The sequence below is a fragment of the Protopterus annectens genome, chromosome 1.part1, assembly GCF_019279795.1.
Source record: "Protopterus annectens isolate FY-2018-M chromosome 1.part1, PAN1.0, whole genome shotgun sequence".
NCBI lineage: Eukaryota > Metazoa > Chordata > Ceratodontiformes > Protopteridae > Protopterus > Protopterus annectens.
The window spans coordinates 529704508-529718898 of NC_056726.1; the positions used below are offsets into that span (position 1 = coordinate 529704508).

Below are 14391 nucleotides of genomic sequence, written 5' to 3' on the forward strand. Positions count from 1 at the left end.
TCAGAGAAAATGGAAACCTGATCAGAGGAGTCATTGTCTGTATCATGCCTAGACCTTTTCTCAGGAGGGGGATGGGAACCCCTGATTAAAGTAATGAGGCCATTTTAAGCATCTGTTTCTTAGGCATGGAGGACTGTCCAGGAGAATGCTGTACTTGTTTCTTTGTCTTTAATGGTATCTTTGACTTGGTTGTTGTTTTAATGGTGAGTTGTGAAGGTCTGAAAACACCCTCAGAAGCCGATGTCTGCTCAGCGGCTCCGGACCCATCTGAGGGATTAGTTTCCGTAGGCCCAATACCTTGAGTTTCCAGAGGCCTAGATGTCTCCACATGGGAGTCGGAGGCGGCCTGTGGCTCTGAGGTAGCGGATGTCAGGGGCTGCGAAAGCACCTCACTGAGAACCGGCGACTGGCCTAGAAGAGGTTTTGTCGTCGGTTTTGGACCTCGGATGCCTGTCTTTATCCTTGTCTTTGTGTTTTTTCGGTATTGAGGTAGTCGGCTGATCAGACGGCATCGTATAATTGAACCTTCGGCCAAAGTAGTGCAAAGCAAAATCAAAATGTCTTTTTATAGTGCGCTTGTTAAATCTAGCACAAAACCAACAACTAGTGACGTCGTGATCAGGGCCTAGGCATGGAATACAGTAAGAGTGGAAGTCCTTATGAGGTATTTGCTTCCCACAAGAAATACGACTATTAACTTTTTCTGACATCGGTCTGAGGCAAGAAAAAAGTTTCCCCAACGGGGTACTTAGCTTTATTGAAGACTTCGGATCTGAAATTCGACTTCGAAAATCTCACGAGTTGGCCGACCGGCACTTGAGAACTGCTTCTGCTTCGTTCACCGCATGGCAAGAAAGACTGAAGAAAATGGAGTGAGATGCATCTTATATACCCCTGGCGCACTGACGTCAGGGAAGAAGTGACAGCAACCGACGCCGGACCAAGACTTTGGAATTCGGGCCGACTGCGGGACCGCCTGACGGCAGGATAACCCAAGTGTAATGACTGCAGCAGTGTAACACGATGAACATCTGTGGGAGTAGTGAAGGCTTTGGCCAGTATGCAGAAGCTCAGGTACAACAGGTGTAAGCTATCCCTGGTTCAGCAGGTATCACCTACCATCTCATCCCACATTGATACATTTAGGTTCCCCTTAGAATACCAACTACTCAGTAGATAGTCTTCCTTTGACGTCTAGGAATCACGCTTGGTAAAAGCAAGATACCAAACAGTGTCTTTTCTGCTTTCAACACAACAGTAAGTTCTATCATGTCTCTGCATGTCCCCATGGGTGGAATGCCTCAGACAATTTATGCCCACATGGGCCACCATTTGGTCACAGTCCTATACAGCAAGTAAAGTATGTACTACATAAATGACTGACAGATGCATGTGGTTATTCTCCTTAACTAAGAAGCTAAACTCCAAAGTCTGCTTGACATTACATGCAAAACAATGAAACCTGCACAACTGACCACCGAAGTTTGCAGGACTGCATCCATCCTTCGATGACTTCAATAAGCTGCCAACTGGACTCCTTTTTCCATTCAAAAATGCATTGCATTTAAACGGACACAAACTGTACATAAGAATTATGAGGCACTTCTCCTAAGGGTTCTTCTGAAAACAAGCAATGCCCTGTCAGATCTTGCACATAAATCAAAGGCAAATACATGTTTTTTTAACAGTACTAGTTATTTATTTATTTATTCCAGTTTGATGACCGGGTAGGTCCACTGGGCTCGGGGAGCCCGTTTTCATTGAAGGCCCGGGGAGAAAAGCTCCAACAATACATAGTTACATGAAAAATTACTAAGAAACTTTGCATAACTGACAAATAAATAGGTAGCATTCATAAAGAAACAAACAATTACATTTTTTTTTTACACCTAAACAAAATAACAGGCAAATGGCCTTGAGGCTAGATTTTACAGTATAGTTATATATACATAATACAAATGAGCAAGATTAGCCAGGTGAGAGGTTAACCAGGAGTAAAAGTGGAGGAGACCTTGAGAGGTATAGGGTGAAGAGTACAGTTGCATTTCCTGTGTGAGTAAAGGTGAGAATGAAGGAGAGTTTTAAAGTTTTCGAGGTTATCGCAGGTCCTAAGAGTGGAGGGAAGAGCATTCCATTTTTTTGCTAAGGTGAAGGAAAGCAGAAGTTGACCAGCTGGGCGCTTGGGTTTGTGGATTGTGATTAGGTTTTGGTGGGTAGATACAAGTGTTCTATGAGGAGTATATGGTTGTAGGATACTGGACAGTACAGGGCACTTAGGTTGGAATAGTAGTCTATAGGCAGTCGTGATTTGGAGAAAGTCAAGTTGGTTATGGAGTTCAAGCCAGTTTAATGAGTGAAGGGAGGAACAGTGATGAGAGGAAGATTTGGCTTTGGAAGCAAATCTGGAGATTTTATTGTAACATATTTCTAGTTTGGAGGATAGTGAGGAGGATAAATTAGTACGCAGAGGGGCGCCCATAAAGAAGAGAGGGAAGGAAATAAGACGTGGCGAGAGTTAGTCTGGTAGCAGGAGAGAGGAAGTGGTTGTTTCTATAAAGTAGGCCGAGTTTTATGTGGGTTTTCTTTATGTTTAGCTGGACGTGAGTATTAAATTTTAGGTGTTCATCAATAGTTACACCAAAACGTTTGGCGGAGGGAATGGCCTCTAAAATGGAGTTGTTATGGCTGATTATTTGGAATGAGTTTTTATCAATAGGAGAGGACTTAGGAGAGAATAGAAGGATTTTAGTTTTGTTAGCATTTAATGAGAGGTGATTTTGGAGCATCCAGTTTTCGGTAGCAGAGAAGGCTGTTTGTGTCAGTAGTTGGAGATCTGTTAAATTGGAGGCACCGCAGATCAAAGTAGAATCGTCAGCATATTGAATAATATTTAAAAAGGACAATTACAGCAATCCATACCATGTGGAAACAAACTTTCCATGTTTAGTAGTAAACACCAGTTAAAATATCATTTGTTTTAACCAACACCTTAGTAAGTCAATTTTCACAGAAATAGGACATTGTGTTTGCTGCTTTTCTTCTTGAACACTAATTCTCGAGCACGCTATCTGCACAAAACTGATTACTCAAAACCATTAATGACATGGTGTTAAATGCTATTTCTGAAAATGAAAAGCACTGGACATATCACTTACCTTGGCATAACTTGCCAGCTTGACAGTGTGTCATGTGATTGAGAACGTTTTTCATGGTTCGACAGTGTGGAAGATTGCATGGCTTGACTTCACCATTGGCTTGCTCCCTTCGCTGACACTTGTGAGCATGCAGTAGTAGAACAAGTTGCTGCTGAATGAGTTTGCGTTTCTCGGGATCTGCAGTAGGTGGTGCTGAACCCATACCTTGTGCTGATGCAGATACTATTCCACCCTGCTGTATCTGAGGAGGAGTCTGTTGCTGGCCCTTGAGGAGAAAGGAACAGAAAATTTATTAGCTATCAGAACTTGTACAGAACTGACCAATCTACAAAACTTCACAAACACATGTTAGGATGCACTTGCAATATCTCAATAACTGGTTAACTTGTCTACTTCAACTTTGCTAATAAGGTAAGACAATATTACACAAAAGACTTCTACAGCAAGAAGACTACTTCAACAGTCACAGATGACAAACTGTTAATAGATTACTTAGACAAACTAATCTGAAGGTATTCAAGGAGGCAAATTTACAGAGAATCAACTTATTTTTAAGCTCACAGATAGAATAGGGACAAATACAGTAAAGAGCAGAGCATGTAAGACATTGCTTAGCTGGGCATGAGAGAGACAGAGGTTGGACAGTTGAAATATCAAATCACAAGACTGCAAATCTTTCCTAGAGATGTGTTAGGCTGGGTAGCCAGTAAGCAGAGAAATGACTAAATCCCATACACAAGGAGGGACCACATGGGATCCAGAGAACTATACACCAATGAGCATGTTATCCACTTTGGAGAAACTGGTGAATAAAAAAAAAAAAAGTGTTTCTTCATACAATGGGCTGAAAGATCTAAATCAGCAGATTCACAAACAAAGACCCTAACAAAGAAATACAATCGAGACTTACGAGTTATGGTTAATATGGGTCCTTCTCATATGATGCACAGGGCCAAATAAGGCATGCAACATTGCCTTCACTACAGGCGCAACTCTCAAACTGTGCAAATTAGACAGGGAATGCTAACAGGACAGAAATATGGCTGTCAAATACAACAGTCAGAAGAGGTGTGACTGTCCACTCAGCCCACTGAGGAGAGTACTAACATAATTCAAACATGTTACCAGAATGTAAGTATGAATAGACAACACTGTAAGGATGAAATGCAGACCTCTGACCAGTACAACCCGATGACAATTTTGGGCGTACAACAAAATCTAAACAAAGACACAGACCAAGGGAAGGGGGGTGTCAATCAAAGTCCATCTCTTGAAAGAGCAGGCCCAAAGGAATGAGTGTGTGTGGGTGTGTGTGTGTGGGGGGGGGCAGTTCAACATTAAAAAGAGAAGGATTACTTCATCATGGAGAAGTGTGACCAGCCTTTGCAATGTCATGTCTCTTGGCATATTGGAGTGCACTGATGCAAGATTCTTCAAAGCCTAGAAAAGGTTGTTAGAGAGGGACAAAAACTACATAGGAACTAGCTGCTAAAATGAAAGCCAATTTACAGACAGAAAAACATCAGCACCTTTCCAGTGATAGAGGTGTGAGTCTGCAGAATATAGTTTACAGTAAATGTCTAAGAAAATAACACTGCAACAGTTGAAAACCAAAGCAATACAACTAAAACATTTCAGTTACAAGACCGAGGAACACTGGCTCAAAAATCAGTCATCACTATAATAAACTAAATAACTGTGACCAACAAAATGCACCAAACACTGGGGTGTCAGGGCCAACACCTCATACACTGAAGCCAGGGCTTAAGCAAAATTGTCTACTTGGTATTCTGAGAAGCTGTGGCTAACATCAAAGCAGCATAAATGTAAAAAAAAGTTACAGTGCTATGCTGCTGAAAACTGCCGCACTGAACTACTAACACAAGAAAATACACTAGCATGTAGAACAAAGCAACAGCTAGAATCACTGAACCATGAAAATATGGAAACTGTTTATGCCAAAGAAAAAAAAGACTTAAAAGTGGAAAAGAGAAAAAAGGGGAAAAGACAACAATGCATAAGGTGATTTGGTAGGGGGGACGGAAGACAGCAGCAGTCAAAGTGTTAATTGAGCCTACAATGACAAAGAAGGCTGCACTACATTCACAAGAGTATGGAAAAACGAAGGACAAAGTCCTGTCAAGCCACATTCTCAACTATGCTGTAATAACTGCAGGGAGAATCACTAGCACAACAGTCTAAACAAGTTTCCAGAAAAGACAGGGCTCAAAAGGCACCACAGGTCGCACCTGTACTACAACGTGGCACCTTTCACTTTACCAAATGGCCCTTATACAAACATGGAGGAGGAGAAAAGGAAGGTACCACAGCTGGTTCTGTGTTGCATGGCACTAGTCATCATCCAGCACATACTATTAAGGCAATTCCATATACGGAATTTAATAGGGTCAATAGATTGTGTAGTAACCCTATTATTAAAGAAGAGGAATATACACAAAGTTACAATAAATTTAAACTGAGAGGTTATGTAGAACATAACCGTAAGGAAAGCTTGAAAAGGGTTAAAAATCAAGGTAAACATACAAAAGTGGGAACAGGGAATATACCTAGTGAGTTTAAAGATGTTCTGTATTTTGTGTCTACTTTCTCTCTATTAACAGATTATGTTAAAGAACATGCGACATATAGTTGGAATTTACTTAAAAGGGAAGTGGATTTTCTATCTGGAAAATATATTAGTTTTTCTTACAAAAGGGGTAGAAGCATACAGGATTTTTTGGTACATAGTCGGTTTAAAATGTTAAATATGCCAATGTATACACAAGTTAATCATAAGGGAACCAAAAGATGTGGTAAGTGTACCATTTGTAGGTTTATTGTACAATTTGACAAAATTAATGGCATTCCCTTTACTATAAGGGGAACATATAACTGTAATTCAGTAGCAGTTGTTTATGGAATTGAATGCCCATGTAAGAAGTTTTATGTGGGAGAGACTAAAAGAACATTAGCTTGTAGAATTAAAGAGCATGTCAGGGATATTATAAATAATAAGGAAACTAGTCCTTTGGCTGCTCATTTTCATAGTTATCGTGAAGGAAAAAAGGAGGGCTTAAAAGTCTCAGTGTTGGATAGTATAGAAAATATAAAGTATTTAAATGAAAAATATATAAAACCGTTATTAAGAAAAAAAGAACTATATCTCATATTAAAATTTAATACACTCAAACCAAATGGATTAAATTATGATTGTTCATGGAAAAGTTTGCTGTAATAGTTGCAGTTTTAGTAAAAAAATAACAGTTTTTTTATAGTTCTGTGTTTTTAATTTTTAGTACTTTTCTTAATTGAATAATTAATTGAATTTGATTATGGGAGTGTTCTTAAGTATACTATATAAAGTGATGTGAAAGTAGTGTGAGGAATCTTTTACTCTGTAAAGGCGATTTTGCCGAGGCGCTAGAGACAAGCATTTGTGCATTTTGTACTTGTGAACTCATTGAATTTCAAGTGGATTAAATTCTTCGAGGTTTGCTGCGGAGTCCTTTTTTGTGGTATAGTGCAATTTATTCGTGTGTTTGGTGTGGTCTTTGAATGCAAACAGACAAGACCCATATGAGGTACAGCTAATCCTCTGAATAAAGACTAATGTGGCAAATACAGAAAGACACATACAAATGCTGCAATTTCCTTTTTCAAGGAGCAAAAAAGAAGAGTGCACATCTGTCATCCATACATAGTGGGTATAAAAAAGTGTACACACCCCTGTTAAAATGCCAGGTTTTTGTGATACAAAAAAAGAGACCACAACAAATCATTTCAAAACTTTTCCCACCTTTAATGTGATCTATAACCTGTACAATTCAATTTAAAAATCAACAAATCTGTTAGAGGAAAAATTAAAAAATAAAAACAGTACAATAATCTGGTTGCATAAGTGTGCACACCCTTAAACTAATACTTTGTTGAAGCACCTTTTGATTTAGTTACAGCATTCAGTCTTCTTGGGTAGGAGTCTATCAGCATGGCACAGCTTGACTCGGCAATATTTGCCCACTCTTCCTTGCAGAAGCGCTCCAAATCTGTCAGATTGCAAGGGAATATCTTGTACACAGCCCTCTTAAGGTCACCCCACAGATTTTCTATTGGATTTAGGTCTGGGCTCTGGCTGGGCCACTCCAAAACTTTAATTTTCTTTTGGTGAAGCCATTCTTTTGTTGATTTGGATGTACGCTTGGGGTCACCATGCTGAAAGGTGAAACTCTATCTTCAGCTTTCTAGCAGATGCCTGAAGGTTTTGGGCCACAAGTGACTGGTATTTGGAACTATTCCCTCCACCTTGACTAAAGCCCAGTTCCAGCTGAAAAGAAAACAACCCCAAAGCATGATACTGCCACCACCATGCTTCACCGTGGGGATGGTGTACTTTTGGAGAAGCGAAGTGTTGCTTTTGCGCCAAACGTACTTTTTTGAATTGTGGCCAAAAAGTTCAACGTTGGCCTCCTCGGACCATAACGCATTTTCCTACATGCTTTTGGGAGACTATGTATTGTTTTGCAAATTTTAGCCGGCCCTGAGTGTTTTTCTGTGTAAGAAATAGCTTCCGTCTTGCAACCCTACCCCATAGTCCAAATATATGGAGAATATGGGAGATTGTCACGTAGTACACAACTAGTACTTGCCAGAAATTCTTGCAGTTCCTTCAGTGTTGCTGTAGGTCTCTTGGCAGCCTTCCTGACCAGTTTTCGTCTTGTCTTTTCATCAATTTTGGAGGGATGTCCAGTTCTTTGCAACATCACTGGTGTCCCATATTTTCTCCACTTTTTGATGACTGTCTTCACTGTGTTCCATGGTATATCCAAATGCTGTGAATATTTTTTGTACCCTCCTCCTAACAGATACCTTTTAATAATGAGATCCCTTTGATGCTTTGTAAGCTCTCTGCACACCATGGCTTTTGCTGTAGCAGACAACTGAGTAAATGTCAGGAAAATCTTACTGGGACAGCTGAACTTTACTTGGGGTTAATCAGAGCCTTTTTAATTGATGGCAGGTGTGTACTCCAGAAGACTGAATGCTGCAATTAAATCAAAAGGTGCTTCAACAAGGTATTAGTTTAAGGGTGTGCACACTTGTGCAACCAGCTTATTGTACACTTTTTTTTATTTTTTTATATTTTTCCCCCTAACAGATATTTTTCAATTGAATTGTACAGGTTATAGGTCAAATTAAAGGTGGGAAAAGTTTTGAAATTTATTGTGGTCTAATTTTTTATATCACAAAAAACTGACATTTTAATACGGGGTGTGTACACTTTTTATATCCACTGTATATGGTGTCTGACATTACTAAAACAGATATACTGAAACCATAATAATGAATTAAAAATGTTGCAATATCAAAATGTTGAACTCCCCGGTAAGCATAGCACAAAACAAGTGCTAACATGGGTCCAAGCAGGGGACATGTTGAAATCAAAATACCTACAGCTGCATAAGTGTAGAGAAAAGAATTTGCATACCTTCAGGGAAGTCCAGAGGGTCTTAGCCTTGGAATAATAGTTGGAGGCAGCTGCAAGCATACCTTTTAAATCTCTCTGGTATGGCAAAACATCACTGATTTTGCCTCCTACTGTTTGTCCTTCACAGTATAAAAAAAGTCCAAATTTTCTGTTAAGTAGCTAAGAAAAAGTGTTCTCATCCGGAAAAAAAAAGGAGGTAATTGTTCCCATCTACTCAGCACTCATTAGACCCATTATAGAGTACAACGCCCCTTTTGGAATGTACCTCACAAGACATCTTCAGCAGCTGGAAAGGCCACAGAAATACCTCACAAAGAGGACTACTGGCCTCAAACAGATGCCCTACCCTGACCGTCTCAAAAAAACTCCAGCTTTACTCTGTAGCATATCGCCTACTCCGAGGAGATCTCTGCCCAACATAATGCTATGTTAAACCCAGAGCTGTTGGACATACTACACCTAAAGAAATCCCAATCCCTCCGAGCTACACGCTCTAGTGACCTACACCTTGTCACCACAATAATAAAGACATGCTGGAGGGATAGATTCCTGTCCCAGAGACTTCCTATACTCTGGAACAAGCTACCCATCTATGTCAAGCAAAGTTTCTCATTAGCACTCTTCAAGAAAAATCTTGATGACTGGATAGGAAATAGGAAATTCAACCCAGGGATAACTTCTCTGACTCTACTCGACACAGGGGCACAGGAAATTAACTTTCTTGGGTGGTGAATGCCAGGGAACAGTGTTGGCTAGGCTTACTTAGGCCCTTGTACTGATAGGCTAGTACCTACCTATGTACACAAAAGGACTTCTCCAGAAAACATAAACGAAGGCTAAAAGGAGGCTAAAAGAAGGAATCAGACTTTGCGGAAACCGGCTTTCTAAATAAATGTCATCATTATATCAAAGGAAACAGGGTGGGAGCAGAAAGGAGTCCCGGGAACCATTTCTGTATCGCACCATCCTATGGAAGACCATCTTTGAGAGTAGTACCTTTTACACTTAGCATTCCCTGGAAATGCTAACAGACCACTCTGAGGTTTCAAGAGGTGGAAGAGTATAAGTGGCAAATCAGCCTCTACTGGAACGTGGCTGATAAGGAATGGCGAGACTAAATGGTCCAGTGCAAGTCTCCCATGGTTTCCTTACACAAAGTGAATGTTCTCATCCCTTCACCCATGCAGTCACAATACATTGCAAATATTCTCCAAGACAGGGAGCCTTTAAAGACAGGGCAATAACTATTCCTCTTATTTCCATGACAATGATAAAAAGATGAGACTCTTGGATGACTAGACGCCCTGGACCTTTTACCATTGTAGTCCTCCCTCACCTCAAAGGAATCTGTACTAGAAAGTACTACTCCTGGTTAAATGACAGTTTAACTACATTTAAAAAGTACAGTTTTGTACCTACCATAAATGTAGATGTTCGAGGATCCCCATTGCTGCAGTCCTTACTATTGGGTAGTCCGCTGTCCAGTCGGCCCGAATACCAGAGTATATGGCTGACGTCGGTCAGGGCGCATTAGACTGACGTCAGTACGTCAGGGTACTAATGCGCATGACCGACGTCATATCCTCAGTCTTTTCTTGCCCCAGATGTCAGAAGACCCTAAAAAGACAAGGCCCAAAATACCTGCACCAAAAATATGTACAATATATACAAGAATATATACAAAAATATCAGCATGTAACCTCACCTACACAACCACCCCTAAACACAGAGGGAAGGAGGGAGGTAAATTGGACTGCAGCAATGGGGATCCTCGAACATCTACATTTATGGTAGGTACAAAACTGTACTATGTTCTTCGCTCCCCATTGCTGCAGTCCTTACTATTGGGTAGAATCCCAAAGCAGAGGTAAGGGAGGCTGGCAAATCATAAAGAAGCAGGAGCTGACAACATGCCTTGCAAAACAGCTGTGGCAAAACCAGCCCTAGACTTAGAGTAGATAGGAAGGTGATAATGCTTAGAGAAAGTATGCACTGAACTCCAAGTAGCTGCTTCCAAAATATCCTTAGTTGCCACCCCTTAGAAATGCTGTTGAAGTGGCAGTAGCCCTAGTGGAATGAGGCCTAATCCCAGCTGGAATCTCCTTGCCATGATGGGAATAACAAAATGCAATGCAAAAGCCAATCCACCTAGAAATAGTTTGTTTTGACACAGGCTTGCCCTGCGAACTCAAAGCAAAAGAAACAAACAACTGCTGAGACTGCCTAAAATCCTTAGTCCTGCTTAAATAATAACGCAATTGCCTGTGTACATCTAAAGTGTGCAAAATCTTTTCCCCTTTATTTTGGGGGTCTGCATAGAAAGTAGGCAAATGAATAGTTTGGTTTAAAGCCACACTAGAAACCACCTTAGGCATAAATGAAGGATTAGTACGTAATGATACCCTATCCTTATGGAAAATCAAAAGGGCTCTACTGCCATAAGGGCCTGCAACTCAGACACCCTTCTTGCAGAAGTAATAGCCAACAGAAAAGCAGTCTTCCATGACAAGTATTTCAATTCAGCAGTAGCCGCAGACTCAAAAGGTTGTAGAGTAAGTTTTTCCAACACAAAATTGAGATCCCAAGCAGGAGTAGGAGCTCTACGTGGGGGTCTTATATTCTTTGCCCCTCTAAGAAACTGCTTGAACAAAGGATGCGAAAACAATGGTGGGTCACAATCATAGTGAGCTGAAATTGCTGCAGCATGAATCTTAATGGAAGAGAAGGACAAACCTTTGTCCAATAACTCAGTAAGATATTGAAGAGCCACACTCAAATTAGGCTCAGAAATCTCCAAATTCTTTGCTGTACTCCAAAATAAAAATCTCTTCCATTTTTCTGCGTACACTTTCCTTGTACTAGGTCTTCTAGCTTCCATAATCACATTTAAAACTTGTTGAGGAAGTTGAGACCTGCTGTGTTTCAACACAGAATATGCCAGGCTGTTAGATGAAGAGAGTGAAGCTTGACATTGAGCAGATGACCGTCCTTCTGAGATAACAGATGAGGAATCAGAGGTAAAGGCCATGGAGGCTTCTTTACCAGACTCCGTAGTAGTGGGTACCAGTGTTGCCGAGGCCAATCTGGAGCTATCAAAATCATCCTTGGCCTGTCTTGTCTGACCTTTAATAGTACCTTTGGAAGAAGAGGCAGAGGTGGAAAGGCATACACATGAAGGTTTTTCCAATTGAAAGACAGAGCATCCACTTTCCAAGCTGTGTGATGAAACCCCTTTGTGCAATACTTTGGCAGCTGGTGGTTTAGTGGAGAAGCGAACAGATCTATGTCTGAGTTCCCCATGACGCTGTCAATTTCTGAAATACATGAAGATCCAGTTTCCACTCGTGGGGATCCATGATTTGTCTGCTTAACACATCTGCTAAGGAGTTCTGTGCTCCCGCAGAAACCTTGCCTGAAGAGTTAGTTGCAAGCTTAGCGCAGTCTCCCATAAAATCATTGCTTGCCTGCATAGAGGATAAGAATGTGTTCCCCTTGCTTGTTGATGTACCACATGACAGTTGTGTTGTCTGTTAGAATCAACACCTGCCCTGGAAGAAGTAACTCCTTGAAAGCCATTAATGCAAACTGGACTGCTAACATCTCCTTCATGTTGATATGTAGATGCTGTAGTCTGGCAGGCCACTTGTCTTGTATCCACTTTCCATTTAGATGAGCTCCCCAAGCAATGTCCGAGGCATCTGTCGTTAAAATCTGACTCGCCTCTGGCCGGGTCACAGAGAGTCCCTTGTTTAGGTGACATTCCTGAGCCCACCACAAAAATTCTTTTTGAAGGCAAGGTATTATTTGAATGACAGTGTCCAAATCCTGGCAGTGCTGTGTCCATACATTTTGAGATACCATTGTAGCTTCCTCATATGCAGTTTGGCATTGGGAAGCACCAGAATACAAGATGCCATGAACCCTAATGCTTGAAGGACTGTCCTTGCAGTCAGCACGGACTGATGAGATAGTTGATGGAAGTAAAGTGATAGACTCTTTTGTTTGTCCGGGTTAAAAAGGCCATCTGGGCTGCTGTATTCAGTCTCACACCCAGAAAGCACATGTCTTGAGAGGGTACTAGACTGGACTTTATTTCGCTCACAGAATACCCTAGGCATCTTAGCACTGCTATAACATATTCCAGATGCTGTAGAAGGTCTTCCTTTTCTTGAGCCAGAATCAGGCAGTCGTCCAAGTAAGGATAGATTTGAATTCCTTGTAGCCTGAAGTAAGCTATCACTGGAGCCAGAACCTTTGTGAATACTCTGGGCAGTAGATAAGCCAAAGGGCAATGCAGAGAACTGATAATGAGAATTTCCAGCTCGAAACCGCAGATACTTCCTGCAACTTAGCCTTATAGGCACATGAAGGTAAGCTTCCTTGAGATCTAAAGTTACCATCCAGTGATCTTTGCCCAGCAGAGGTAAAAGCTGTTGTAACGTCAACATCTTGAACTTGGGAATGTCCAGATAAGTGTTGAGGAGAGATAAATCCAAAATTGGTCTCCACTTGTTCCCCTTCTTTGGTACTAGGAACAGGCGAGAATAAAATCCTAGGCCCCTTTCTGATACAGGAACTGGCTGAATGGCCCCCATCTGGAGTAACTGAGAAATTTGCTTGTGAGCCTCTTTTCTTTGTGGAGGAGGAACGTCTGACATGCCTTTGAAAGGAGGCATTGTATGGAAATAAAACCTGTAACCGTGGTGAATGATATCCAACACCCATCTGTCTTGAGTAATTAAATCCCAATTTTCTTTGAAAAGAGACAGTCTTCCTCCCAAAGGAGCTACCAGACGAGAATCTACTGGCAGCTGAAAAGGCAGGTCATTGGGTCTGTTTACGAAAGGACTGACCCCTGCCCTCACCAGAAGTCTGAGCAGGTGAACTCCCTGTTCTAGGCCTAAAAGAACCTTGAGCTCTGCCCCTACCACGCCTAGACCTACCCCTAGACTGGGAATCATAAGCAGGATATGTCCACCCCTTAGCAGGCCAATTTCTACTAAACTTGGTGGCTGCACCTGCAAAAATCTTTAACAGTTTGCATAGACTTAGCTTTGTCCTCCATTTTCTTTAAAACTGCTTCCACAGGCGAACCAAACAACACATCAGACTGTAAAGGAGCATCCAAAATCCTTGTCTTAACATGCTCAGCTAAATTCTGATCCCTCAACCAGGCATGCCTGCGAAGAACAGAACTAGTGGCAGCCACCCTCGAGGAGGCCTGTACAGCATCAAAACCACATTGCAAAGAATGCTTACCCACTTGTTCAGACACATGAACCAAATCCAGCAAGTCTTTACACTCAATACCTTCCGCCAAAGCATCCACCTTAGATTTCAATTGTGAAAGGAGATAATTTTGATATTTTAGCATGTGAAACTGACAATTCAACGCTCTCATGGCTAGAGTGGAAGAAGTATACACTTTCTTTCCCCACCTATCCAAAGCCCTAGCCTCTTTATCAGTGGGAACAGGATTTTTAACCACAGAGGCCTTAACACCTTTAGGCCCCTGAGAAACAGTTTCTGGGTCCGCCCTAGGACTCTTAAACAAATACTTATGAGCTTCAGGCACCCTATAGTACCTATCGGGTTTAACAGGAGCAGGAGGCAAAGAGTCAGGGTTCAGGGAAGCCTCTGCAAAAACATCTTCCACCACATTCAACACAGGAGGTATAGCTAAGGGCCTATGCTGGGGTAAAAACAAGAATTCCCTAAGCCTTTTCCTGGAATCAGAGTAATCTTGGCCTTCCC

General features: G+C 41.3%; 1 protein-coding gene across 2 annotated transcripts in view; it reads right to left on the bottom strand.

Annotated features, from left to right (window-relative positions):
• EP300 (E1A binding protein p300) overlaps positions 1–14391 on the bottom strand; it is a 1713356-nt gene that overhangs the window by 1271346 nt on the left and 427619 nt on the right. For both annotated transcript variants that reach the window (XM_044076495.1, XM_044076487.1), the window contains exon 4: positions 3156–3420. In XM_044076495.1, coding sequence (XP_043932430.1) covers positions 3156–3420 — 265 coding nt within the window. The remainder of the gene's footprint in view (positions 1–3155; positions 3421–14391) is intronic.